The sequence below is a fragment of the Colletotrichum siamense genome (assembly GCF_013390195.1).
Source record: "Colletotrichum siamense strain Cg363 chromosome Unknown KSG_Cg363_contig01, whole genome shotgun sequence".
In the NCBI taxonomy this organism is placed as follows: Eukaryota; Fungi; Ascomycota; class Sordariomycetes; order Glomerellales; family Glomerellaceae; genus Colletotrichum; species Colletotrichum siamense.
The window spans coordinates 6,071,752-6,099,586 of NW_023501014.1; the positions used below are offsets into that span (position 1 = coordinate 6,071,752).

The 27,835-nt window shown below is 52.5% G+C and overlaps 9 protein-coding genes across 9 annotated transcripts; 2 read left to right on the top strand and 7 right to left on the bottom strand.

Moving 5' to 3' along the window:
* Positions 1–507: 507 nt before the first annotated feature.
* pfh1 (ATP-dependent DNA helicase pfh1) lies at positions 508–4,087 on the bottom strand (the record flags this gene model as incomplete). Its single annotated transcript, XM_036633376.1, has 8 exons — positions 508–896; positions 955–1,141; positions 1,195–1,573; positions 1,631–2,212; positions 2,275–2,624; positions 2,671–2,699; positions 2,764–3,071; positions 3,762–4,087. 8 exons carry the CDS (start codon positions 4,085–4,087, stop codon positions 508–510), a joined length of 2,550 nt encoding a protein of 849 aa, XP_036502094.1.
* Positions 4,088–5,278: 1,191 nt separating this feature from the next.
* On the top strand, positions 5,279–6,659 carry CGCS363_v001528 (uncharacterized protein; the record flags this gene model as incomplete). Its single annotated transcript, XM_036633377.1, has 2 exons — positions 5,279–5,616; positions 5,672–6,659. 2 exons carry the CDS (start codon positions 5,279–5,281, stop codon positions 6,657–6,659), a joined length of 1,326 nt encoding a protein of 441 aa, XP_036502101.1.
* A 768-nt stretch (positions 6,660–7,427) lies between these two features.
* On the bottom strand, positions 7,428–8,939 carry mpaB-1 (Mycophenolic acid synthesis protein B; the record flags this gene model as incomplete). The annotated part of the gene is made up of 4 exons (XM_036633378.1): positions 7,428–7,431; positions 7,748–8,146; positions 8,204–8,790; positions 8,844–8,939. The coding sequence occupies 4 exons, from the start codon at positions 8,937–8,939 to the stop codon at positions 7,428–7,430; spliced, it is 1,086 nt and encodes a 361-aa protein (XP_036502102.1).
* A 1,455-nt stretch (positions 8,940–10,394) lies between these two features.
* Positions 10,395–11,873, bottom strand: CGCS363_v001530 (uncharacterized protein; the record flags this gene model as incomplete). The annotated part of the gene is made up of 1 exon (XM_036633379.1): positions 10,395–11,873. One exon carries the CDS (start codon positions 11,871–11,873, stop codon positions 10,395–10,397), a length of 1,479 nt encoding a protein of 492 aa, XP_036501083.1.
* Positions 11,874–13,204: 1,331 nt separating this feature from the next.
* Positions 13,205–14,122, bottom strand: CGCS363_v001531 (uncharacterized protein; the record flags this gene model as incomplete). Its single annotated transcript, XM_036633380.1, has 1 exon — positions 13,205–14,122. The coding sequence occupies one exon, from the start codon at positions 14,120–14,122 to the stop codon at positions 13,205–13,207; it is 918 nt and encodes a 305-aa protein (XP_036501082.1).
* A 581-nt stretch (positions 14,123–14,703) lies between these two features.
* Positions 14,704–15,318, top strand: CGCS363_v001532 (uncharacterized protein; the record flags this gene model as incomplete). The annotated part of the gene is made up of 1 exon (XM_036633381.1): positions 14,704–15,318. The coding sequence occupies one exon, from the start codon at positions 14,704–14,706 to the stop codon at positions 15,316–15,318; it is 615 nt and encodes a 204-aa protein (XP_036501085.1).
* A 306-nt stretch (positions 15,319–15,624) lies between these two features.
* On the bottom strand, positions 15,625–17,332 carry AMT6 (Glucan 1,4-alpha-maltohexaosidase; the record flags this gene model as incomplete). Its single annotated transcript, XM_036633382.1, has 3 exons — positions 15,625–16,176; positions 16,232–16,827; positions 16,885–17,332. The coding sequence occupies 3 exons, from the start codon at positions 17,330–17,332 to the stop codon at positions 15,625–15,627; spliced, it is 1,596 nt and encodes a 531-aa protein (XP_036501084.1).
* Positions 17,333–18,721: 1,389 nt separating this feature from the next.
* CGCS363_v001534 (RUS1 family protein-like protein) lies at positions 18,722–20,551 on the bottom strand (the record flags this gene model as incomplete). Its single annotated transcript, XM_036633383.1, has 6 exons — positions 18,722–19,477; positions 19,529–19,573; positions 19,622–19,959; positions 20,070–20,133; positions 20,186–20,290; positions 20,396–20,551. The coding sequence occupies 6 exons, from the start codon at positions 20,549–20,551 to the stop codon at positions 18,722–18,724; spliced, it is 1,464 nt and encodes a 487-aa protein (XP_036501087.1).
* A 3,294-nt stretch (positions 20,552–23,845) lies between these two features.
* Positions 23,846–27,127, bottom strand: CGCS363_v001535 (Adenylate-forming reductase; the record flags this gene model as incomplete). The annotated part of the gene is made up of 3 exons (XM_036633384.1): positions 23,846–25,757; positions 25,837–26,323; positions 26,401–27,127. 3 exons carry the CDS (start codon positions 27,125–27,127, stop codon positions 23,846–23,848), a joined length of 3,126 nt encoding a protein of 1,041 aa, XP_036501086.1.
* Positions 27,128–27,835: the final 708 nt, after the last annotated feature.

A 27,835-nucleotide genomic window follows, 5' to 3' on the forward strand; every position in this document is an offset into this window, starting at 1 on the left:
TGGATCGAAGAGTGGCTATGTTTATTTGCACAAAGCTTGTGATCAGTTTGAAGTTGAACAGGAAGCCATCGGCATCATTATTTCTAGGCATACCTTCACATACACTGGTGAGTGCAACTGTCTAATCTTTGAGCGAGACAATGTCCTTTTCTCTGTCCAAAACGATGTCAGCCTCGATGGCGCCGGCTCTGGGAGCAGAAAAAGCGAAATGTTCCTCCGTGACTGGCACGACTCCAGCCTTAGCCCCACAGTCTCCCAGTTGACAGCACTGGATAGTAGCAAAAGGGTGCTACATTCTCATAAAACCTTCGACAACAGATTGATGCAAGTGCTGCACGAATGTAATTATGGGAACGAAAAGACAGCATGTCCAAAGGTCAAGACATGCAATTAAAGGATTACAAATAGTTGGCCACAAGGCCTTCCCCCTTTCTTTCCTCGCTCCAGAGTGTACACGACCGAGCTAATCCTTGCACCACCATGACTCATGAGCTAGCCAGCGAAAGCTCATATGATCTCGTCCTGCTTTCGCTCTTCAATGTCTCTCACGAACCTCTCCACTTCAGGGTCAAGTGAGAGATTCTCCCTGAATTTACTTCTGCTTCCTTTCACGCAGAGACCTTGGAGCGAACGAGCCCTGCTGAGCGCAACATATATCAATCTCCCATCCCAGGCACTTTCGAGGTCGACGGTTACGCGATCAAGTGAAAGACTTTGGCTCTTATGGATGGTCATAGCCCAACCTGGGACGAGTGGTATTTGAGTTCTTACCGAGAATGACTCCAAAGCCAACCGAACTTCACCATCAATCTCTTTCCAACAAGTAACAACATTGTGAAAGCTGCAATCAGGGCCGATAACGCGGCGTTCGCCATTGGAAAACCGAACTTCGGGGTCTGGAAAGCATGTAAGCATCCATGAATATATCGCATTCTGCCACACCAGGATACTTACATAGTTTCGTGTCCAGATTCGCTTTGAAGACTCCGATTTGCTTGCAACGTGCTTTCGCTAAATCGTAGCCAACCTGATCGCCCTTGTAATGTTTGGGATTTGGATCCTTGAGGTCGTCCTCCAGACGCGGTACGAAACCAATGACCGTGCCTTGGCTGCCGTTACAAAGACCTTTCTCCACATCGATCTGCAAGAATCGTCAATTCTAGAGTCCATGAGCGTCAAAGTAAATGATCTCACATTAGAAAGTAAGATGACAGGCATATTGACTTTCATCTCCAAGCATTTGTGATATCGATGTCTATCGTCATCATCGCCGAGCGATTGAGATCGAGATTTGTCCTCATCGTCGCGTTTGTTCTTTCTGTCGCCGATGGGTTGTGTATGATCGAGGCACTGATATTGTACTTCTTTGCCATCGAGGGATTTGAGCTTCGCGTCATTGTGATTCTTGACATCATTTTTGTGGCTGAACAAAAATGTCCCATTACCATCAACCCTGCGCTTCTCCAAAAGAAGGTCAAGTTCATCATCATCAACGTGGCCTCTACGAATGTTCTGAAGCATTCGTACGAAGCCCTCGTCTTTTTGCCGATGTATCGTGGTCAAGTGTATGTTTCTGGTTGTTGATAGAATTAGCATGTCGACCCATCCCAGCGATCAGAGGAGGATATACTTGAATGTGCAATGATGCCAGGCGTCAGACTTGAAAGCCCACTTTTCGCAATCTTTGAACTGACCGTGGCTCTTGTCCCGAGGGCAATAATGCAGCAGATCGTCCGACGTTTCCATTAACCCGCATGAATAAGGGATCTTGGTTTCTTCATCGAACATCTCGAAGGAGCAATATTTGAATGGTTTCACGGGGGGCAGTTGGCAGAAGTCACCAACAGTAATGATCTGAACGCCCCCGAAGGCACCGTGTGCCGATGGTTCGTATCGACCTCGTCGAATCACGCTTAGAACGTAGCTGAGCCTCTCGAACACTTGTCTCTCGACCATGCTGATCTCATCAATAATGAGAACCTCAGTGGACTTGATCCGGGAGAAAATGTGTTTCCTTCGTGCCTTCGCGACAAGTGTGCTGTTGGCCAGGCCGAGGTCGTCAGGCCGCCATCCAATGTATGAAAAGATCGTCCTTCCTCCAATATTGACCGCTGCTTGGCCTGTGGGTGCAAGTAAGTGAACGGTCTTTCCATAGGCTGTGAGAGTGTCGTAGAGAGCCTTTACTAGACGGGATTTGCCGCAACCACCCGATCTACGAAATCAGCTGTGAGTTGATGTGCTAATCACCAGATTATCTTTCATTCATGTACATACCCAGTAATGAACAGATTTTCTCCGTTAATCGCCAGCTCTAGCGCGCGTTGTTGTTCTGGACAGAGGGGTGGTAGCTCGGGCGGCGGTGGCGGTGCGACCTCATCCTCCTCATCAAAGCTCTTTTCACCTCGTAATTCGTTGTTTGCCGATGCGACAAACGCGTCGTGAGAACTTTCAGGGTACTTAGAAGGATTATTCAGACGCGGGCGCTTGCTTGACGAGGCTTCGCTCGGGAAGCCATTTCCAGCCTTGACAGAAGACCCAGCAGCAGTGCGTTGAGGTTTTGTTGGCGAACGCGGCAAATGTCCCGCCATGGATTCCCTAGCGAAACCTTCACGAAGAAGTTGCATCTGCTGTTCGTTAGTCGTAGTCGTAAGGGCAGAAGATTGGGCTCACGGCTATCTCCCAGGTTGACGCTGAAATGCCTATCGTGATTAGCATTCGTTAGCTAAACGATCAAACACGAGTGTATGTTCTTAGTGACAATACTTTTGCTTCGCACTCCTCCTCCCGTCTGCTCTTGAGCACCACCAGGGCCTGCCCAGTTCTTAAATATGCCACATGTTTTCCCGGCGTAGATAACATAGTACATGCGAATGTCCCTTCGTTGTTCGATTGCAAGCTGGTCGCGATTCCGTTCGATGTAATTATCTGCCTCCTTCCAATTCCATTCGGAGGGCTCGCTTTCACCTTTGATTTTATCAAGACCGCGCTTTTTCCCCATATTGCCAGTGCTGAAATATTTGTTGATGATCAAGACGCGTCGCGTCAGGGCGCATCTTAGCATATTTCCCGTCCTGATGACGTCAGCAATTGACGGGCCCTAGCAAAGTTCAATCTCGGCGCCCAAAATCTCCAGCTTTCTTTTGCGGTTTCAGATTCCTTCCTTTCTACCTACCTTATCCACTCACTACCTAGACAGGAGCAGAAGCCGCTGCGTGGGTCTGTGGACAGGCATTAATCCTAAGCTCTGGCTTGTCCGGTCAAAATAGCTCTTCTGTTAGTGAAAGGGCGCGGTTATGAGCAGCCCTGCACGTAGGAACTGGAAAACCAGCGCACAGAAACGACATTACCAGGCGCACAGGCTGGAGGCTAAAAGTTGGCCGGGAATCACATGCGAATCATCTCACGTAATATTTGCTAGACGCAAGCTACGAATCACTAAATCAGTTACAAGCCCGATGTTGGAACACCATTGCATCCTCCTTTCTAGTGCTGTTGTCCTCCCTAAGAACCCATGATTGGGATGCAGCAAGCCTCGCAAAGACTGGCGTATACCTGAGTGAGAAACCGCGTCCAGCCGCTTCCTGGCCATTTTGGTGATGTGGGGGTATCTGAGTAGTAAATGTCAGTCACGGAACACTCCGCAAGTATGGGCCACACTCAGGTCGTGGCGGAAGTGGCTTGCCTTTTACATTAGAGCTTAGTCAAATCCATGAGAACACCGAGACTTAATTTTGGTTCGTGTTCCCGGTGAGATGCCGCACGCATTGACGACGGCGGGATCCGCCGCGGCAGCGTAACACGCATCTTCAAATTCGTTGCCTCCGAGGAAAGGGTGCGGGATGATGGGCCACGCGCGCGTGCCATAGCACTCTTGCTTCTTGAAGTTCATCTTGGAAATTGTTGGCGCATTCGGGTCGCCGTAGTGCACGCCGAAGAACTTGTCTTGCGGATAATAGTTGCAAGCGGCTTGCGTTAAGCAGAGGTCGTGGTCCGGCACTTGCTCGCTGTTGCACCAGCAAAAGTGATGTCTATCGGCGAGTGTGCCAAGTGCGAGCGCACAAAACAGAACAAAGAGTCTAACAAACATGGTCGATATTACGAACGCCAAATGAGTGTGGTTGAAGCTGGGAATGAGAGACTTTTTTGCGAACAACTATTGAGGTCCTCCGCCCGTTGTTATCAATAATTCCAGAGTCACGATGCATGATCATTTACACCAATGTGTTGATAAACCACTCTCCGCGGGTTGACACGAGATAACCCGCGAGGATGGCGTAAGATCGGTGTTGCCGAAAGACGTGGAGATGTCACGGACGATCCGTTCCAGGCTGGGAAACTTTCGCTGGGAAAGACCCAGAGCCCTCATATTTTATACTTCAACACACTGACTCAATTACTATAATTCCTCTGCACCACAAACGACCTCAACGTAACGCTGCAATCGCGTGCTCGAGCTTCAGATTCCGTCAACGTCAAATCCTTCCCGTGTCCATTCCTTCTGGGAACCTTTTGCCTGTTTGGGGATGTTAGCTGAGCCCTCATTCGCTGCTCAACCAACGACTGGAGTTGCGGCTTTCATCGCCGCATACCCATAGCTTTCTATAATTAGGGTACCCCGGCAAATCATGCGGCCTCTGCCGCGAAGCGACCTTATCACGCCCTAAATCAATATAGCGAAAATATTGAGATCACCTATTCTCTCTGCTTAGGTCTCATCGGCAACAGCGAAGGACCTGACTTCGCAACATTAGGGCTGACACTCATCTGAGATAAGCTTCATTCTTACGACTCAGATCCTTCACCTGCCAAGCTGATAACTCCGTTTGGGACAAATGCCAACTCCCCTATCTCAATGGTTTTCCGCAAACAAGCGCTCTCCCATTGGCCAAAGTGGTCCATTGGCAAGCTATCACGCGAGAGCGGACATCCGGTTCGGCGTGGGATATCTCTCCACACATCCGTCCCTTACCAATTACTCTTAATATGTTCCCAGAGTCATTAGAGATATGGTTGAATGGGCCTTGCCGATTGCGCAATCCCCCCTTATCTGGCTAGACCGCACCTCGGATGGTGGTCACGATAGCCGCTGTATTTGCCGCCATAAGCCGGGTGTGTGCCAGGCAACCCAGAGAAATATATCATCGTCGAGGGAAACCTTGATGATTCTCTCAAACTCAGCGTTCATCTGCAGTCGGTCGTTCACAGTTCCATATACCCAGTTGCGGTTTGGTTTTGATCGTTGTCCTAGCGCCTCTTTTGTTTTGTTTCGCTGCTCATCATGCGTTACCAACATATAATCGCGACTTGTGTCGCGTTGTTAATGTCACAGACCGTTGCCACACCAGTCCCGGTCAGCAACAACGACATCAGCCTCCCCAGACCTACGATCTTAGATACCCGGCAAACAACTTGCGAAACAAAGGCACTTTCCAACCAAACATGGATAGAGGAAGATGTCGACGGCTTTTTGGCGAACGCCTCGCAACATTACATCCAGTACCCCAGCAACAACATTCAAGCATTGGGAGCCTACCTCGGCGCGCCCAACTTCTTTTGCGGCGTTAACGAATGGTGCAATGCTGGACAGCCATGCTCCCCTGTCCAACTTCCTGGCTGGTACGTCACATGTTGTTGAGCCTCATTGTCTTCGACTTCCGCTAACAATACCTAGGTACGCGCTCATGGGCATCCAGGGGTGGAACAACTATGTCAACAACCTCAACCTCGCTGTGACATACACAGCAGCTATCTTGGGCATGAGGCTCTCCAAAATGGTTACCGAATTGTGGCCGAAGCCAAAGGACAACGTCACGGGATGGAAGATGGCCATTGCGTGGATGAACGGTATCCTCAACGCTTTCCCAACCACTGCGGTGTTCGGAGCTGTTCAAGGTGGTATCGCCTCAGCAGTACAGGGAAACAACATCATCGTCAGCGGTATGTTGCTGGCGCCGAGCGCGGACAAGGAATTCGTCAGGTGGACCGCCATTGGAGACCAGATGGGCCAGAAGTTGGACGAGTACAAGAAAGCCATCGGCCAGTACGCGCAAAACATCATTGACGCACCCATCAACGACACCAAGTGGGGCATCAACACGGTCCTCCACGGCGGCAACTACCTCGTCCGCAACAAGAACTTCACACAAGACGACGTCGAGAACTGGATGTACAAGACCGTCAGCATCAACGCCATGGGTCTGATCCTGCAGGCCCAGAACGTCTTCATCTTCCGGGTCTACAACATGACGGAATGCGATCCCAACGACTACTACAAGGACTACAGGAGCGCCTTCTACTGCCAGCAGCAGCCCAACGGCCTGTGGACCAAATACCGCCTGCAGAAGATGGGCAGTGACGACTTCGTGCCAGAACATCGCCTCGCTTCCAAGCTGCAAGACGTGTACGGCCTGACTAAGGAGGACATCTTCCTTGGGCCCACCACCTGCTTCGACACGCACGACTACGAGCAGCTGACCAACCCTTGGGAAGAGGTGTCACCGAACGGCGTTCTGTTTGATGCAATGCAGCCGTGCAACTTCAACTTGAATGTTTGCACCGTGGACAACGCAGAAAAGGACCTTTATGGGAAGTCTGAGTTTGATTACTACGAGAACGAGGGCGATTGGTGGTGCGAATTGCAGGGTATTACATGGGTTTAGCGAATTTTGAGTGTTTTGTAGTTTGTGGAACATGAGGAAACGAATTACGTTGATCGTCTATTGTCCGAACTGTGTGAAGAGATATGCATATTGATAATTGCCTTCAATCAGTGTAGATACAGCATGAAGTAATGGCTGGCTTGGGCACGCTGTTGTCGCCTTCATGTCCTCGCATGTGGCATCAGCGTCATGAATAGTCATGCCAATTTGTGCTGGGATTAGGGCTTACATAAATCAACCAACCTTTCAGGCCTCTTGCTAGTCATCTCGAGGCGGAAGGGTGATGGTGCAAAATTCATAGCTCAGATGCAAGACAGATTTTCGACGGAGCACACAGACGCGAGCCAGATAGTGCATCATTGCTTATCGAAAATTAGCCTTGGGGTTGAGAAGAATTTGTATGGGCTAAACGTGCTGTGGTAAAAGCATGGTTATACTATTCGGATGTTTGCAGCCTGCCGGACAGTCGGTGTCGTAACCCCGAACCCGGGGTAAAGGCCGATGCCTTCGGGAGACCGATCATTTTTAAGGTTGTTGTTCCGCCCAGCTTGACGGGCCTCGATCTACGATCGCGTCTGAAAAAAGGGTAAATATAGTTTGGTTATTGAATTAGGAAACCGAGAGGACTGTCTTGGCGTTTTGGTTGGCTGAGTCGCATCAGATGACTAGCCATCTCGCGGGGAAATTTAGCCCTCGGCCCAGGAGCGACTAACTCTCAAACTCACTGACAGACACATGTGCGAACTATCCCCGACGGAATTTACCCACCTATCTAGTTTTAGGAGCGGTTTTAGCGATAAGCGTAAATGCCAAATGTGAAGATCGTATTGTGCCCTCGAAGTCGTCAGCGAGACTTACATGAGATCTATGCTTTTCACGCAGCAAAGGTTTCATGCCCAACGCATACGAGGTAGCTAGTTAAAGGGTTTTAAATTCATAGTGGGAATTTCCTCTTGCACGCTCTGTCATTCGCTTATGTTACATGGCAATCTCTTTTGGTGGGGGATTTCCGCGGCCAAATGCAAACATATCTGCTACCCGAAGCTCGAAAGTACTCTATGCTGTGGGCATAAGTCGCCGTGACTTACACTCCAAAGGCCATCGGACAGCCTCTAGCCTGTGAGATTCGTTCTTTGGTCATATCCATGTATTCCTTCCCCTTGCCCCTTTGGGAATCAGGTCCTACTTCGGGAATCAGGTAACCGTCAGGATGGTATTTGGTACCCTCATCTCCAGGAAGGCGGCCACCGATGAGACGGCTGTAAATAGCGGCAGGCCCCCATCGTGAGTAGAAGGTAGGCTTGACGTAGTATGGATGGGCCAGATAAGTCGGCAAGTAGTATCGGCAAGTCTTCTTGTCGATGTCCTTGAGCATTGGGTTGGTCCACCACTTGGGCCTCGGAAGACAAAGATTCCTCAGAACCCAGCGGCGCGTGTTCATGATAGCGTTGAAGACGGAAAATTGAAAGTCGCTAGGGTCCTCGTAACTAGAACGAAGGTCAGTAACCAAGAGTTGCATCCAAGACCAGTTCACCACTACTTACCCCATTGCATGTCTCAGCTGAGTCTCCATCAAGCACCGCAGTTGCGCAAACACGAAGCTGTGCGACCACTTCGGAAGATCGAGGAGTAGTAGATGCACGTTTGCATGTGCAAGCTTTTCGTTCGGAACGGCGTAGACCATGTACTTCTCCTGGTAGTTGATGCTCCAGACTTGCAGAGCATCCAGCCACGCGATGGCGTCGTTTTTCTCGGCCATGTGCGAGATCAAACAATCGTACGAAATCTCCATCTCCTTGCCCAAGTCTCTCCAAAACATTGCCATGGCGTTCTTCTCGAGCATGGTCAGATCTCGCCACTCGTACCTGGCGGTCCAGCGCACTGGCTCGAGGGCGAAAAGGCTCAGCGTATAGAGCAAATCGTCGTTGGAGATCTTCCCAGCTTTACGCCAGCGGTCGTGGAGGAAGTTGACGCGAGCGATAGCTTCGATGCTACGAGGACACTCGGGCTTGTTCATCATGATTTCTGTCATCAAGACGCCTGTGTCGGTGCGCCGCTTTGAGGCTGTGGCGTCGCCAGACAGCTGACTCGTAGCGACAAGAAGCTTGGAAATAGTTGGAATTCCATACGTCTGATGGGAATTTAGTCTTTGGGACGATCATAAATAGTAGGAGAAAAGCAAACCTTGAATAGTGCAAAAGATACTGATGTGTAAAAGATTGTGGGGAACTCCTGCTCTGAGAGCTCGCGTATTATTGCGGCAGCATCCGAGAGCGACATGGACGCCATTTCCTCCCTCGTCTTGTACGGGAATCTTTTCTGGAGGTCATCTCGGCGCCGGTATCTGAGGAACCGTACCAGAAGAAGATAGGAGACGACTGCAGCAATAACAGGTAGATAAATCATCGTGAAAACTGATTCTTCAGAGAGTCAAAATTGCATTCAACACATTTCAAGATGCTGGACTTAGTCTGCCCTCGATCGAGGTGGCATGACCTTCTGTTTTATTCTCCCACGACACTTCCGATGCTCCAGCGAGCAGACAAGGATACTTGCCTTTTAACCCCATATGTTTCCGCGCTCTTTTAGCCCATCTTTCCGCCCCATGCGCCCCTGGGCCCGAAGGCACAGGCTCGTTTTGACGTCAACCGTGCGATTCAGAGTCCACGTGGAGTGCGGGGGGAGTGGAGGCCGAGGAGGCGCCTCCAATCACAAATATGGGCAAATTTAATGCATTAGCGCAGCCGGGGATATTGGCTGGGCCATCCCACGCGATGGGATGTCGGCCGACGTCCAATGAATGGGGGAATAATTGGAAAGTGACACGGATTCCGTCGGGCAGCCGAGTGTGACTATCAGACGAAGTGCTGGACCAACAAAGCTAGCTCCTCGCCGGAGTCAGACAAGGCGATTCAGATTTAGACATGGTCTTTGCTCGGAATCCAGAACTTGTCGGATTGGGTAAGTCGGACCCGACGTCCCTTACACCATTTTCCTGTGGCGCGCCACGTCCGGATGGCAGGTTTGAATTTGCCCAACTTTTCTGACTTGCAAGATCCGACGTCGTGGGTGGCTAAAATGTTGCAGGACGACGGAGCTCGTTAGAGCCAGGGGCAGCGCGTGGCGGACATCGTCCGGCTCGGCGACTTGTTATCTCATCTCGCCTCTAGCCGCCTAACACGCGTTCATAATTGACCGTCATTTGCGATACGGCCTATGCAACACCTCGGTGCCCGCAATCGCGATGGGTGGGTCAGACTAAGCTCACAGAATTGTCTCGGAGCCTACGGTACACCACTCTCGGGAGATCTTCAAAACCGGGAGGCGGTGATCCACAGTAACGAAGTAGACAAAGAGCTCAGAGTACGCGTAGACCATTTAGCCCAGTAGGGCTGCGTCACTCTGTACCCCGGATTGCCGGATGATCCTCCAGAGTCCCCTGTTCAGACCCATCGTGGACCTTTTGTCTTGAGTGTCGTGAATTAACCTCAGAGGTATGTTGGCCCAGAAGGCAGGCACTCAGTCTTAGTTTCCAAACCCACAACCTCCGCCGGAGTACCCGGTTGCACTACGAAAATGACGCCTTCCGGGGCCGAGACCGGTATAAGACGGCAAAGCCGCCTTTGCCGCAATATTTGACTTCATTCATACCAGCATCGCACAGTAAAGACTGTTTATGTCACTGAACATTGCATTGTCCCTTGATGGGGATGAACCTAGGAGATAACGTAGTAATTATTCCTTTCGACTATCCATAAGCCTTTGATATGCCTGAGTTAGGGCCATCACATCTGAGTCATCGACAATATCTTGCGCTTCTCGTCCGCTACTTGTATCCGAGGATACACTATCATATGCCCATTTTACAGACCACTCAGGGAGTTCGACGCCAGCACCAGGAAGCACGTCTGGTACAAGACGGACAGAGTCGTCTGCCGCACGCATGAAGAAAATCACCTTCGTCCCCCGGACCTCGCGGCCGAAGACGTCCCTGCCGGTCATATCCAGCGTCTCGGTGACAAATTGCTCCACTCGCATGGTCTTGGCAGGCAACCCCGGACGCAAAGGCTCGACTCCAGGCGGTATCTGTCCATATTTATCCAGAACCACGCCGTGTTCTATCTCCACCATACGCCGTGCCACCGCATACATGCCGTCCCTCTCCCAGAGTGCTTCTCTTGGCGCCGGGAGAACGGCCAGGCACCGAAGTGCCTTCAATCGAAGACTGAGATATCGACACTTCATGACGAGAAACAGGACTGGCGCGATGAAGCCCATTTCGAACTCAAATTTGCTTTGGCGGCCTGGAGGTCGGTTTTCGACTGTCTTTAGCATTTCTTCCACTGTGGTCTGGTAGTCGTCGAAGTGCTCGTCGAATACCATTTCTGACGAGGCAAAGGCTATGTTGGACCAGATTCGACAGATATGGTACCGAACTAAGGAGAATGTTCGAAGAAACCCCTTCTTGGTTTTTGTTATAGTAGACTGTTTGGTTGTCGACATTAATCTGGTCTCAAGGTTCTCCAATAGTGCATGCCATTCGTTCAGTAACTGTACGATTCTTTGTTGCTGGCTCAGTAACTCCGGAGACGGGTCTTGGCCTCTCATAGACCCGCCTCGGTAGATGTAGCCTTGGCACAGAATCTGGAATGCCTGGTTGAAGATATCATCGACCATGTCTCCCGCCTCATCATAATCAGAAAACTGCGCAGGGGTCAAACATTTGAAGACCTTGAGATCTGGTAAATCAGGTCCTTCCCCGAACCAGAAATTTAGGGTGTTGAGGCGGCGGAACAGTGGCAGCACCCACTGCTTGACCCAGCGATAGGAGAGAGCATCGGAGGTCCCCAGAATGATCGTCCCGTGCGTGCTATGTTGAAGAGCAGCTTCGCGGTTCGACTGTAAGATCTCGATACAGATGAACAAGAGGCAGACGAGTACCACCAGCCCCTTGTTCTCCATGACCAGCAGATGCTTTATCGCAATATTATAATGAGCTAATGCGAGGTTGTTATCACGCAGACATCGAGTCTGGGAGCTCCTATTCGCATCCGCACTCGTCATGGTGACATCTTCATATAATGCGCTAATGGCAAGCACGGAGTGCTTTACCGCCGGCTCGAACCTGGTGAACTGCATGACGAGGTCCGTCCAGAAATACGGGTCGGTAGCGCCGGGCAGGTTTGGGCCTACCATCTCAGAGAAGAACTGCATGGCCCTGTAGTCCGCTCCGTTTAGAGAACCCGGAAACTCGTCCGGGGATTTCGCCAGGCAAAGCCGCGGTCTGGCCGGGCGTGCCGGGGTCAGCGCCTTGTAGCCGTCACATTTCCGACCGGTCGCGGAACATTTCACGCAGACCGGCTTTGTCTCGTCGCATTTTATCTTCCGAGCCCTGAACGTAGCCGTGTTAGGTGCAAATTCACTGGATGACACGCGATTTGAGGCAATGGAGTGATGTTACTCACTTGCAAGTTAAGCAGCCCGTTCTCACTTTGCGGCTTCCTTTCCGGGGCATTGTTTCGATAACAGCAGGATGGTGCTCAGTGAAGGGGTCAAAAATGCCCCCTTTTCTAGTCTCCAGGTCCTGCTGTGGGTCTCCGTGGCTTTATTGGCCTCTGATAATGGAGAGCGGGTGAGAATTGGGGCTATGCGAGAAGACTGGCAGGGGTCAGACAACAGGGGTCGAGGAGTCTTGGCAGTTAGCGACTGGGTTGCGACCGGCTGTCAAGCTGACGTTGGCAACGAGGAGGATGGTGGCAAGACTGCTTCCAAAAGTCAAATTCCAGAAAGTCAGCCGTAACTAAGTAACTCAGTCTTATGATATAAGTTTAATTCTATGTCTCAGCTGTGACCCACGGCAAGTCAAGACTTCACGACTGCCCAAACAGTAGCATTTCTTATCTTCTTAGAGAAAACAGGTACTGCAAGACAAAAACATGTTGCTTATGTTGCTTATTAAACAACATCAATGTCGTAAGCGGAGGCATATAAGAGAAGGGTCTCAGGGTCAGCCCGCATAATCTGGGCTGACGACATTGTATTTTCTGGGTCATTGGGTAAGGCATTCTAAGGTGTTTTGAACAGCACTGAGTATGATCAGTAAGCAGTACCAGCCCTACGCAATTCGGTCACGTTATGCGTATAACGTTATTCTTCCCCCCAGTCTGATGAGACTCAGGGCACAGATTCTTCTACTCGGGCAGGCCTTCTGATCACATGGCTATCGGGGTGTGCCCTAGACATACGCAATCAAGAGGAGGGTTGAAGACGACAGATCAAAAGGCGACTCTCATCAGCAACAAGTCGAACGCGATCTCGAGCTGCCCCTACGTTACTAATTATGTCCAAGTATCGCAAAACTATAATGGACTTGTACCGAAAGCGTGCAGAACTGATGAAACTGACGTACGCTTAAACGACTCAGTGGTTTCTTTCTATTAGAAGCGCTGAGATCTTTGGTAGTGCTGGGCGCAATCACGTTATACATTTCGTCCTTGAAAACGCAACCTCGCATCCGGAATCACAACATTGCGCACAATTGAAAGCTACAACAATACACCCGTCGTCAGTCCGTACATAATAGCCCTCAGCTGTTTCAGTTCCTTTTCTCCTCGATTTGATAGCCTCTCCAAGACCATTTCCCCGAATTCCACATCCCATTGCCCAACTGCCTGCCTCGCCAAAGCTGCTTGTTCGAACCCTGTCGGATATATGCCTCCGAATCCAAAGTCGACGAGGCATAGGTTCTGATTCCCTTCTTGTAGGATAAGATTTCGAGGTGCAATGTATTGATGAGTCAGGACAACATCCGTGAAGGAGAATCTTTTGGTCTCATTGCTTGTCCTCTTGAGTCGTATGCAAACGTCCAGTTTATGGTTGTACCAGTCTTCCATATCTTGAAGGGTCGGAAAAGGCCCGATACCATATGCGGTGAAATAGGGACCTCGCCAGGGCTCATCGCCTTCGTAGTCAACAGGGCCAGGGGGCATGTCGCTCATTTTGAGAGACTGCATCCGATCGATAATCTCGGCGACCTTGACTGCCACGGTGTTGCGAGTGTCGGTGTCGAGGTCTGGCCATGCCTTCTCAAGAGAAACTCCCGGCACAAAATCCATGACTAAGAACCAGCTTTGTTCCTCTGGCCAGTCGGGGTAAAGCCCGAACAAGGAGAAGATCCGATGGACCTTGGGAACTGGGAATCCATGGACTGCAGCGAAGCGCTGAGTTTCACCCTCGACTTTGGAGACTGTGCCATCGCCTTTCAAAACGAGACTCTGAGAGATTCGCACAATCTTGTTACTGCCAGCTTGGTATAAGATGGGTGCCGTTTGGAAAAGACGACCAAGTTGCTCGTCAGTGACCGAGTCAAACTCCACGTCGTCCAGTGGATATGATATGTCTTCCAGTTGAGTTGACTTATCAGAGTCGGTCGGAAATTCTCCTGGTCTGGCGTCCGACGCCATCGGACGAGCTTGGTTCGGGGTGGCAGCGACGAAATTGCACATGTGGACTTCGGTCAAAAGCAGATGGGGTTACGACCAGCGGGGATCATATAAAACTTGGTGAGAAATAGAGATCCGATGTGGTTTGCATGATCTTTTGCTGCGATTGGGTAAATATTGAATTTTGATGGGGTTGTGTTGGTTAGGTCTTTGGTTGGTCTTGGTAGCGCGCGGCAACATAGCCGATGTCACGTCGTGTTGGCCGGTTCTCATGGTCAAAGGAAAGATTTCCCAGCCTGCTGCCTAGCCATACCCACTTAAACCTGTCCGGATGTCGTTGCATCTCAACGAGCGGTTACTTAAGTAAGTGGTGCGGCGAGCCAGTACCCCTTCATATTCTTAACTGCTGCCTGTTAACGAGCTTTGTGGCCGTTCTACCCTCCTTCATGCAAAACCAGCCTCTCAGTATCAACGAGTCCTCACGATCTGAAAGCTTGCTCTTCGAAGTCTGTGTACAATAAGCAAGGTTCTAGCTGCACAGAATGACTTCGATGACCCAGAGCGCCAGTGTCGAGCCAAGTTCGACTAATGATTCCTCTGCGATGCCTTCAGTAACCTCTGACCCTGCTTCAACCCAGCAGCTTTGGGCTTTTCAACCACCAAAATTCGAGGCAGTGCAGTGTATTCCGAAGAAGGATCGAGAACACATCTTCTCCCTCTCTGTCTTGGAGGCAAGCGCGGTCGCCCACGAGCCTCTCGCTAACGGCGGCAATCACTGGACATTCTACTTGACCGTTACACCGAATCATCTCGACCCTGATGCCTGGCGTCTGATACAACTCGACTGCACGCCCAGCGGAACCCCGGCCGGCGGTGGAGGCGATGGCTCCAAAGCAAACATCGTCATCAGCCTTTTGGAAGATCGACAATTCAGCCGGGCCCAATGCATTTGCCGGCTTACTACTCGACAGCCGCTGAAGGTCAGCAACTTTGTCGACACAATTGTTGAATATGGGAGGGAAAAGTATGACTTCGACAACAAGGGACAAGGGTGCAAGAAATGGGTTGCTGAGCAGATGGACTTATTCCTCAATGTCGGAATCATCACTGATCAGGACGAAGTTCAAAGCGCGAAGAGCGAGATGATGTTCCAGTGGGAAAAGTTCAAGCACATAGACGATCATTCTATGTGGGCTATGGGCAGTTACTATCAGTGAGTCGGTGGAGGAAAACAGGGTCTACGACTTGGTTACACGCACCAATCTTGTTATTAATTTAATTGATTTCACCCGAAGTTATGCTTATCACCCTACTTGATAATCCCACATGAGGCTCTCCAGAGTGTGTCTCGGCTGCCCGCTGACCGTGTAATCAAAGAGTAAAGATTTCTTGAGTTTTCGCTATGGTATGCCACGCTATAGAATCTCAACCAGACGCCAATCCCTATCTATAAAATTGAATTTGAGCCCACTCGCAGTGACCACAAGTAGAAAGAACGACAAATACACCGCAACGCTGTCATTCTAGTTGAGAAGGCCGTTGAAGTCAGTGTCGAAACGAACAGGAAACCTCTTCCTCCCCTTAGCGTCCTTATTGACGAAGCATGCCATGCTGTTCCGTTGGCAGGGGAACAATCCCAAGCCGTTCTCATCAATCATGACATTGGCTGTCTCCAGGCCCATGACGTCTGTCCACACTTCTCCGGCATGCTCGCGTCCAACCTGCATGCAAATCTGGGACTCGGCCTCGGGAGACTGGGTCCAGCTCATCACAACGGCAAGACCATCGGGCCTCTCCTCAGTTCCCTGCCTCACCCAGCCGATGCAATCGTGCTTGTCAAAGTAGTCTTTCTGCTTGCCATAGGCGTAGAGCTTCCTGGCCAAGAGCAGATTCGGGAGGTCTGGTACAGAAGGCTCAAGGTGGGGGAGGCCGGTGCCGTAGAGGTCGCCAAAGAAGACGCAGGGGTGTCCGTCTCGTCGCAGGAGAATAAGAGAATAGGCGAGGGGCATGAATGCTGCTGAAATAGGCGTGTCCATAGCTTGGCCACGCTGGGTATCATGATTGCGAATAAAAGTCTGGAGGTACGTTAGCTGGGTGTAATCGGCTGACACTCCCGGATGAGATACATACCACTGCGTTATTGGGGCGTTGCTCAACCAAAGTATTCTTGAAGACCTCCCTCAAGTCGTGGTCCTCATGCCACGACAGTCTCGCGATGTGGTACATCAGCGGGACGTCATACAGGCTGAAGAACGAATGCATGTTGTCCATCCAGTTCGTCAACACCCGAACGTCGCCGTGCCAGAATTCGCCGACAAACATCAGGTCTTGCCGACTGGTCTTCTTCAGGTACCTCGTCCACTCGTTGATGAAGTTCCATGAGATGTGTTGCACCGCATCCACACGGAAGCCTCTCAGACCGAGCTCATCCACGATCCATCGGCTCCACTCTGTTGACTCCTTGACGACTTCGGGGTTGGTGTAGTCGAGGTTCTCTAACATGAGGTAATCCGCGTTGCCCTGGCTGGTGCCGACGTCTTGGTGCCAGTTCTTTCCATCCTCCACATACCGGTAGATTGATCTCTTGCTGTTCTGCTGGTTCCAGTCGGTGCCGTTGAAATGCGTCTTGTTGTACGTGAATGTGCTGTACTTGCCACCTCTGGCCTTGTAGTTGAATTTCGTCCATGCCTCAATCTCATACGTGTCTGTGATGTCTATCCGTCTATCTAGAAACAAAGTTTAGCATGGCATCCTGGTGTACATGAGTCGCGCGTGCGCCTTACCTCTGGGGTCAACTTCGACGACCTTGACCATCTCAGTCTCATCCGCATAAGCGCGATGGTTGTGAATCGCGTCCCACACGAGTCCGATGCCGTTCTTGTTGCTTTCGGCAGCCAGCGCCATCAGGTCCTCCTTCGTGCCCCATTTCGTGGGTACTGAGCCCTTCTGGTCAAACTCTCCCAGGTCCCACGCATCGTAGATGTCGTAGCCATTGCTCTCCGGATCCTTGGCCTTGCTTCCTGGAGGAAGCCACAGACTGTTGACACCAACAGCCCTTAGACTTGGGAGTGCTAATCTCAAACGCTTCCAATGCGAATGATCGGCGGGGAGGTTCCATTCAAATGCCTGGAGTTGCACCGGGTTTTGTGTGCGATCACCGCGACGACGAAGCTGTGACTTGGTCCTCTGGATGACTGTCGGACGAACGGGAAGATCAACTTGTTTCGTCATCGTGGCGCGGAAAAGAAGAAGGCTAAAGAAATCAGAGGTCTAGTGGTTTGCATGACATCTCATGATGAGTGTTGGCGGACGGACTCGGCCCTCTATATATCCAAGCGCAAGATTCATGAGGCATGGACCAGATAGGCAATTTCATGGATCGCGTTTACGAGTACGGCGCCGCCACGGTGGCTTGCGCTCCCACACAATAAGGTATGCACAGCACCGTCTCAACAAGCGCACTCGAACCCGAGATTGAGACAGGGGCCAATCACAGCTGAGCACTGCCCAGAAGGGGTCCAAGAAGGCATTGGGACGTTGTCAGCGCCATCACGTGTCTCATACATCAGCCGTTCCAGAAGTCTAATGCGTGTGCGTCTGGTGCGAGTCGTCATGGCCTCTGCGTCTTCCCCCCTCGGGTTCGCATTTGGAGACTTCGGTCCCGCAATTCAATACGAGCGGGGCTCCCCCAGGTCCCCTTATTTTTTTCTTTATTCAAGCTCCGGGACCCCAAGGCAAACTGACACCCGGAACGAGTCGGGTCACCGGGTGGCATGTTGACGGAGAGCAGCACGGGCACCGCAATGGCGCGCATTGGCGCCAAGCTCTAGTTCGAATGGCTATGTTTAAGGGGGAAACTTGGGTGTTCATGGAGTTAAGGCCGGAGTGTCGGGACTCTAGAACATTGCAGCACGGGACGGGGCGAAGATCAAATTACCGATAGCGAAATTGTGTCCAAAGCTTCTCCTTATCAGCGATCAGCGATTCTGCCCAGCGGAAAAAGAACAACAGAGACAACGCGAAAGCGAAGAGAGCACAGCCTCTACTCCAGAGCAGTGCACGGCGCGCAAATGCTTCATTCAGGCGTCAAGTAGATGACCACATCATGTTCAGGCAATTTGAAATAATGCCACATCACAAAAAAGCATGTCAACATTGGCGGCAGTTGCCCGGGCCGCGTTGATCGGTGTGGGTTGCGCGCCAGTTTGTCAGTGTTTGATACTCCCACAGCACACCTCCTCTACCCCACGTGGCGTTCGCGCAGAGAGTCTGGGTGGACCATGTGGGAGATCCTTCGAACGCATCGCAACCTTTACTCTTATGCGGCAGCCGGCACAATCACGGTTTGGTCTGCTGATTGAATCAAGCTTATTGACTCGAACGGCCTTTGAATCTTCAGATGCATCGGCGAACGATCGCGCAACATAGCATTGCTGGCCTGATGGGTTGGTTTTGACAAGAAACCGACCACACGCTAGAACGGTTTGACATGACTTGAGATTGAATCAAGCTCAAAGCTAGACGTCACGGTGCTTTTTTTGTCATCTTCAGACCAAGAAAGACTAACATTGTCTGTAAGGTATCTATCTAGATTGTCCCTTTTCGGAACGTTGCATAAACTCAATGGGTGTCCTCATCATCAACTTCTCGCATTATCCGAGATCCCGATCGGGTTTCCAGCACGGCAACCTCCAGATTCCAGCCGGCAGCCGACAGTCTCCTCGCGTATCCTTCGTATTTCTCGTCGGCTAGGGCCATTGTCGCCTGAATGTGTCCCAGCATGATGTGCTGACCCAGCTGAGCTCGCCTCAGCTCGGGTGTCTTCAGACCGTGCAGCCGCTCCGCGAGCAAAAGACCGTGGAACCAAGCTTTCAGTTGCGACTTGGCGGAAACGCCATTCTTCAACACGACCAACACCTTGATCCTAGAGGCCCCCTCGTAATTTGCCGCCTCGGATATTTGGCACCACATGATGTACTGCTGATTCTCGAAAAGCTCCATGAGGTTGGATAGATCCACCGTCGGAAGTTGAAAAGACCTCATGTTCTGTTGGCCGTTCGCCAAAGCCTGGAGCATAGATTCGAGTGGCACCCCGAATTTGCAATGTCCCAGGATTGTGTCCGCGTTCCATCGGAAAACCTCGCCACCGCGTCTCTCGAAAATCAGCTCCTTTTCGGAAATCTTTCCGGGCGTAAGAACCTGATCTTTGGATAGCAGTGCAGAAAATGCAATGTTCGCCCTTTGTCGGTTCAACGAGCGGGATTTGACGGCTCTGACACCCTTCCAATTGAGGAATAAGTAGATGGCGATCAGGATGAAGAGTGTTGTCCAGGTAGTGGTTGGTGTTGTTAGGCAAGAAACCACCAGAGTGCCGGTCTGCAATGAAGTTAGCAAATTCCGGTGCTATTCTGAATGTCTGCAACTCACGAGCATGCCCATCAGTGAAATTGCCGTTTCTTGACTTGCGTCTTTCTGTATGATGTTAGTCATCGACGAAAACTTCGGAAGCATTCCGCTTACGGCGTTGAGTTCCCCAAGATTATTCCACTTCGCAAAGTGGCCGCTCAGACTGCTCTTTGATGCATTTCCAGCAACACCACTCGCCGCAAACAAGATGCTTGAGCAGCACAGAATTAGAAATCTGATGCTTCTCGGGAACAGCGGCGAGAGACAATCCAAGATGAAGGCAATGCTGCACAGCACATCGGAAGCCATGCGATAGGCCTTGCACTCGGCCTCTATTGATGTCCCCATCAAGTGAGCGAAGGCAATGGTTCCGAGTCTACCCATCGACTCGCGAATCACCTGTATCATCATAGCGCCAATAGGCGAAGCCATGGAGTCACCAACTCCCATACCTGTCCGATGGGTTAGCGTCTATCTTACTAGCAAGTGGATCACTTGGACTGGTCTTCATCCAAAGATCAAGGGGCAGGTTTAGCCGTCGATGACGTTCACAGCTGCTTACCTTCCCATACGGCACGTGAAGATATCATGCCGGCTATCGTCCCGGCGAACGCCTGGAACGAGTCCTAAATGCTGGTGAGCAGCTGCCATCTAAAACCGGAAGGAGAATCAACATACGTAAATCTGGTAGGCGGCATAGTCATCCGTCACGCTGTGAGGATAGCCATCCGGCAGGAAGATGTCAAGCACCTTTCTCCAATGCTTCTTTCGTATTGTAGGAAGCTGCACGGAAGAACAGTTAATCACATGCATCGCGCAACTCTGTTGGTGAGGTAAGGATCAGGGGTGTGGTGATGGAAACTTTTTTGTTTTTCTTTCTAAGCTTACCAGGATATCGACTCGAGCAGGTCCGGCGCGCGGAGCCGACTCGATAAACTTGGCTTTCAGGTTCCCAGCCCTGTCATATTCCGCAATCGCCAGACTGGCCGGTTTCCGAGCCTTCTTAGGGGGCTCAAGCATAACTTGAGCCGAAAGCGAAGGCATGTTGAAAGAAATGCGATGTTCAAGCGTCGAGCGCAACAAGTCAAAGAATCAATCGGTGCGGGAAAGTCGAACGGATGCGATTAGGGAGGATGAAGGAAAGAAAAGATGGCATGTGAAAGGATGAGATTAGGGAGATTAGATCAGTACAAGAGGATTAGCCAGATGGGTTTGGCGTGTAATGACACGACGAAGAGAAAATTTTTGTTTAGGAGATTTTCCGCGAAAAAAAGACGGATACGAGAAAAACAAAAAAGGGTGAAGCAAGACAAGCTGTTACAGCTGTACGCGTACGGCGTGGTTATTTTGACAGGCAACGAGACTGACTCTCGAAACTTTCCGGGCTGTGCATTCCGCTCCGCGTACCCGCGCCCGCGCGCATCATTGTTATTGTTCTTTTCGCCTCAGCCTGGGATCAAACGTGTTCGATGATCTGTCATTGTTCCCATTTGACATATGTCATGGAGTGGAGGATGTGGATTGGATGTGGCGCTTGGTGGTGGTGTGCTGCGGGCTGTAGGTGCATGGGCCGCTGGAGGGGGAGAGGAAACAGGAAAAGCTCTCAAAACTGCATCAGAAAAACCAAAGACCACCATCCACAAACTTGTTTCACAAGTTGGGATGCAATCGCCCGTCAGGATTCCGTGGGAGACGCGGGAGAAGGACGTACGTCAGCAACAAGGCGTGCATCCCTCCCTGCGCTATCTCCGCTCGGGCCTAATGCGAATAATACGACTGTCATTCGTGAACTGATGTATGGAGCTTATGCCTACATGGGATCAGCAGTTCGCGTTTGCTTTTCCGAACGATCGGCAGGATGAGCTTCCGGAAGAATTTGCGTAGTTCAGCCGACACAGCTATCGCCTCGTAGGGTTTTATCACACTGCGTTGGGATTCGGGACGGACGCAAGAGTCTGTGGTCTGACTTGGATACATGATGTTGACATTGCCTGGCCCCCGTCGCGGCGAGATCCGTTTGGGTAAAACATTCGTAGCCAACGGCCACGCCGCCGATTGAAACCCGTGTGGCTGTGAATGGTAAGGTCGCCATGCATGTTGGGTTGATCGTTGATCTGTCGATCATACGGCTTGAATTATGGGACAGTCACTAGTTCGAATGATAACGTGCAGCTGGTAACGCTGAATCGGTGCTCTGCCTTTAGGAGATTCTAAACATCAATATTGCAATCGGTTATTGAACTCCTGACAGAGTTCAAGGTGACATTTCCAACCTTAGTGCCCAGGTAGGTTGCTGTTGGCTCGCACGGGGGCATCATTTTCGGCCAAGCAGACGCAATCAACCCCACACCGATGCCTCAAAGTTGTCACAACGGTTTCCGCCCATGAGGTGAACAGGTTCTTTTTTCGTATTTACATAGTTCCGGTTCGTATCGTGTGGAGGGTGCAGCCTGTCATGAACCGCTTGGGAGAGTTCAATCAAGGGCGATAGAGTTCTACAAGACAAAAGGCCTGGGACCAATGCCCTTCCTGAGACTGTCTTCTCCAGAAACAGAAGTAAAAGGAAGTTACCGCCGTCAGAAATGACCATGGGATACTTGAGAACAGTCTTGGACCGGCGTGGCGGTGGGAGAAACATGACCTACCGGTTCCGAAATCCGACAGACCCAATCCCCACACGATAGCCTCAGGACTGCCAGTGTAACGCGAAACGACGACGATCCTAGACGAGGTTGCATTTGGCCATCCAATCGAAAACGTGTGTATCCGTCCACTCAATCCAACGAATGGATTCATGAGCAATCCGAGGAAACACCGTATCCAGGCCTTATCGTGCTCTGCAGTGCCGTTTTGCTTTGAGTAATGTCGTGCGCTTTCTTCTCGCAGTCACAACTGCCCGTACAAGGCGGTGTAAAACCCGATGTCGATCGGACCGAGCTGATCGTATGACTGCCATAGATAACAGTGTTGAGTATTGCCGAGGTGACACACAACGAATCGCCTTTCGGGTTCCCGATGATGTCAAAACTGCAAGACATGAAGACTCTCTGCCATAAGTGATGCTGGGAACGAATACAATCTTTCAGAGACGTCTTGTTTCTAGTCACTGTGTCAAGTTGCGACGGTGATCTCCTTTCGGAAACCTCAGCATCCGAGACCGCCCCTTGGTCTGGTCGTGGGATACCGGACGCATCTGCAGACTATTACCATCATCAAAGGCAAGTTAAGCTGAACGTGGTTGTCTCTGGGCTTTCTCGGAAGAGAAGAGGCTTCTCGGCTTTGAATTCTGACTGTCCCAAGGCAGCATCAATAGGCACGTATGTAGCCAGAATATTTCCTTTCTCCCTAGGAATTCCCTATCTGACATACCGCAGCAAACTGATTGAATGCGCCGCCGACGATTCGAGGCTTACCCTGCACGACACATGCCCAAGCAAGCGATCCGAGTCTACCTTTGGCGCCAAGAAGTAGAATGACAATAAGCACAACGACTCCTCCGAAACGAAGCTTCCACCAGCTACAATCACCGGCAATTAGACTCTACAGCAGGAGGAACCTCGAATATTGATGTGCAACTTTAAAGGCTAAAGGATTCGCTGAGTCCTGCCCCGGGCCAAAAGTCCAAGACTAACAAGTATACTGCGGTATGGCGATGTCTTGACCCAACCGCCGCTTGAGAAAGAACAACACAAGAACCGCTTCAACGGCCGAGGGATTTTCTCGCCGATTCCACACAACATATAATGTCTGGGTATTATGGGGACATACTTTGGTTGGCGCCAGCGTAGAAGGCCTTCTAAGCCACCAACGGCTCGGCTCGCAGCGTCCGCATATTCCATGGGTTGCTCTTTCTTTGACGGCAGGCCAGGTAACGTGGCGAACTGCTTTCCTTGATTATTCTTGTCTTTTTATCTCTGATGTGAAGAGTCTCAAACACAGCTGTTGCCTAGAGGTCTATCTCGAAGGTCTACCCAATTATACGCCTAGTCGTATATGATGATTGCATTCAGTGGGCAGTGGTACGTGAGTTCAATTAGACGGATGACACAACAGACTTCAAGACAGACAGAAGTTATGATGAATCTTATAGATTTAGTCCAAACTACATATCCCGATGTAGCCCGCACAGCACTAGTACTTTTATACACAATAGTGACAGTCGTAGATGGTATAACCCTTCCAATCCCGAGGACGGAGAAAAAAGTAAAAAATAGACACAAGAAAATATGGACAAAGACCAGCAGCAATTTTCGCTCAAGAAAGCCAGCCCCCCAACCGCAATGCTTCAACACACATAAATACCATAACCCCCAAAGAAAATTCCCAACTCAAAAATGTTTAAGAATCCCAAATGGGCCCAAACGCAGGAATACCTCTGCTCTCCATCTGGTACACAAACTTATTCGTCGTGGGCCCGTTCGAGATGATGGCAACGCACTCGGCGCCGCTCTCCTTGTACACATTGTACGCGAGCTGCACGAGGTTGGGCCGGCCGAGCTGGTCCGTGTCCCAGATGAGCGCATCCGGGTCCGCCTTGAGGATGGTGTCCATGATGCCCTGGCCGTACGTCTTGAGCGGGTTCTTGGTGGACCACACCACGCGCGCGGGGACGCGGCGCTCCATGAGGACGGGCAGGCAGGGCCCGATGCCGGAGCCGGTGGCGACGAGGACCATCTTCTTGAAGAGGGGCGCGACGGCGAGGACGCCCGAGGCCGGGGTGCCGCGGGTCCAGATGGAGGTGGGCGGGTTCTCGATGATGCGCTTGGTCCAGTCGCCGGCCTTGGAAACGACGATGGAGAAGCCGGGGCCGTCGGGCTCGGGGATCGCGGCGAAGGCGTGCCACTCGACCATGGGGCGGTCGGTGATGCGCACGCCGCGCGAGGTGCAGGGGCCCGGGGTGGTGAAGTCGAAGTGCAGGCGGACGGCGTGCTTGGAGAGGGGCTCCGGGACGACCTTGACGCGGCGGAGGCGCATCCAGGGGAGGGCAATGCTGAGAGTGGTGAGGGCGACGAGGTAGAGGGCGGGCGTCTTTGCGAGGGTGGCGCCGAGGGGGGCGGTGGGCGAGGCGGAGGAGGCGGCGGTGGCGACGACGTGGGCCCAGACGAGGGCGAGGGCGGACCAGCCTGCGAAGCGGTGCGTCCACTCGAACTGGTCGTGCATCTTGCCGCGGATGGAGGGGTATGCCATGACGAGGATGGCGAGGAGGAGGAGGAGGATGAGGTAAGTGAGGACTAGGGTGATGAGGGAGACGGAGTGGAGCGGGTTCGAGGCGAGGAAGTTGCCGGTGGCGGCGCCGGTGAAGATGACCCACCAGACGGTGGCGGAGACGGCGCAGCCGGAGTGGACGCCGCCGTTGTGGTAGACACGGGCGAAGTGGCGGCGGATGGAGAGCGGCACGGAGGTGGGGACGCGGGAGCAGAGCCAGAAGATGAAGTTGACGACGTAGTCCTGGCGGAGGAGGACGGCGCCGAGGAGGTTTGCGGCGACGGCGGTGGCGAGGTGGTTCAGGGGCAGAGAGAAGTTGTTCTCGCGGGCGTCCCACAGGAGGAAGACAAAGGTGGCGAGGTTGGCGAGGAAGATGACGCCGAACAGCTTGCGGTAGGCGTTCAGACCGCGATGGCGGATCCAGCGCCAGCCATGGAAGCCGTTCTTGGAGGGGAGCTCGTAGTCTTCCTGCTTCTCGGCCTCTTCCTCCACGAAGGCGGCGGTCTTCTCCAGGTCTGGGTCGCTTCCACGGGAGGGAACGACGGTGAAGTTGCGGGAGTCGACGAGCGTGCAGCCAGATTCGCTCTTTGTTGGCGATGCCACCTCGGTCCTGATGGAGGAGGCGGAGGAGCCAGTCTGGGGCGTGGACATGGAGGTGGAAATGGGCGGAAGGGGAGAAGGAGCAGCACCGCCAGCGATATCGCGGAGCACGCGCTTGTCGACCTTGCCGTTGGGGGTGAGCTCGATGACGGGGAGATACTTCCAGACCGTGGGAACAGCGTAGAAAGGCTGACCCTCGCCGACAATAGTCTTGAGCTCGGCCTCGTCGATGGGAGCGGCGGAGGAGTAGAAGCCCCAGAGGCGGTCCTCGATCTTGAGCGCGCAGCCCTTGGTGACGGCAGAGTGCTTCTCAATGGCGCGGGAGACGCCGTCGAGCTCGACGCGGAAACCAGAGATCTTGACCTGGTCGTCCTTGCGGCCGAGGGGCTCGAGACTGCCGTCCTCCAGCCAGCGGGCCAGGTCGCCGGTGTTGAACATCATACGACTGTGAGTTTTAATGTCAGTGGCATTTTCTCTCGGCCGGGTTAATGGGACGGTGGGAGGAGGGAGGGAACTGGACTAACCCGTCTTGAGTGAACTTGTCCAGCTTATATCTCTGAGAGGTTAGCTCGGGCAGGTTGAGATAGCCTCTGGACACGCCTGGACCGCCGGCCCACATGACACCCGGCTGGCCGATGGGGACGGGGTTCTCATTCTCGTCGAGGACGTAGACGTTGGTGTTTGGGTTGGGTTTGCCGATAGACAGCGTCTTGCCGGGCTTGTGGAGGTGCGCCGTGTTGAGGATGCTGATCTCGGTCGGGCCGCAGACGTTCCAGAACTTGATGTAGGGCGCCCACTGTTCGGCGAGCGCCAACGGGCAGGGTTCGCCGCCGACGGCGATGGTTCTGATGTTGGGGAAGTCCTCGCGGTTGGGCATGTGCTTGAGGACGACCGACGGCGTCGCGATGACGGTGTCGACGCGCTGCAAGCAGTCCGTCCAGAGGTCGTTGCCGCTGCCCCTGATGTGCAGGGTTCCGCCGTTCATCATTGTTCCCAGAATCTCCCATGCGCCTATCCGTGTGTGTGCCGCGTCAGCCAAACAATGAAAGCTGAAAGTGGGAGTTTAGAGTTTGAGACATTTGACTTACACATATCGAAACCGACGTTCAACTGTTGCGCCACGTTCTTTCCCACACGGATGCCCAGCTTCGACGGCTCCGCTAGAAGGGTGTTGGTAACGCCCTCGTGTCTCACATCCACGCCCTTGGGCCGGCCGGTGGTGCCCGAGGTATAGATCACGTAGGCGCCGTCCTCGGGCTTGACGATCACGCCGGGGTGGCCCGCGTTGCCGTGCTTCCACAGCCAGCTGTTCGCGTCGAGGTCGACGACTCTCACCACATCTCGCCTGTCGTCAGGTATGCTGCGCAGGACCTTCTCCCTGAACTTGGGCAGGCACAGCACGACGGGGGCGCCGGAGTCGGCAATGTCGTAGCCGAGGGTGTCTTCCGGGATGATGCCGCCGTCGAGGGGGACGTACTGGCCACCGGCCTTGAGGACGGCGAGGATGAAGACGACCATCTCGATGCAGCGCGAGTAGACGAGCACGACGCGGTCCCCCTTCCTGAGGCCGTGGGTGCCCCGCAGCTCGTTGGCGAGGATGTTGGCGCGGCGGTTGAGCTCGCGGTATGTGATTGTCGTGCCATCGTAGTGGCGGACGGCGGTGACGTCGGGATGCGCCGCGGCGATGGATTCGAAGGCGTGGTGGACGACGTGGTAGGGGATCACATCACTCGGGCCCCTGCTGAACTGGTTGAAAAGCACTCGATCCGCCAGGGAGAGGCTTTCCAGCGAGTGGAAGGAACGCGAGGAGACCATGATTAGTAGAGCTAGAAGTTGATGCTCTTGAGTGATTGTGCCCACCAGTGACGCGAGGGATAACCATAGCTCGAACGAGGAGAGGTGGGAACCGCGAGGCAGATATATCCCTATCTGCCTGCTGCGTCTAGACCATCAACACGCCCACGCCCCCGTTGTCTCCATGTCAACTTCCTTGCCATGTCTCGCCTTGCTCGTCTGTGTGTACCGGTAGGCGCGTGGCCATCTCGCGAGATGCCAAGACGAAAGGCCGTGCAGAAGCCCTGTCATCCGAACCACAGCTCCATCCCGTTTGGCAAATTCGCCAAAAACCTGCGTCGAGCTCCGTGAACGAACAAGGTTGCAGCTTCTAGAACACCCTGGCCAGACGCCGAGGCATGGATATCAGGGCTGGGCCTCGTTGCTTCTTTCAGCTCCTGCCTACTACGCAGAGTGCAGAACAAATGTTTTAGATGCGGTGGAGAACCGGGCTGCCTGTATTGATGAGCTAGGTAGGTAGCAAGCAGGACGGAGGAGCTTTCTCACAACACCATGGGGGGCCTTGTAATCGGATGTCTTCTAGGAACCGTCAAACCGTAAACGAAAGCAGCAACGGACGAGCGGATACTTGGCCGTACTCCGCAAAAGCCAGGGATCATGACGGGATGATGTGCTGGATGATGGGCGCAAGCAGCAGGAGTCCTGGAAGCATTTTGCATCCATCACCAA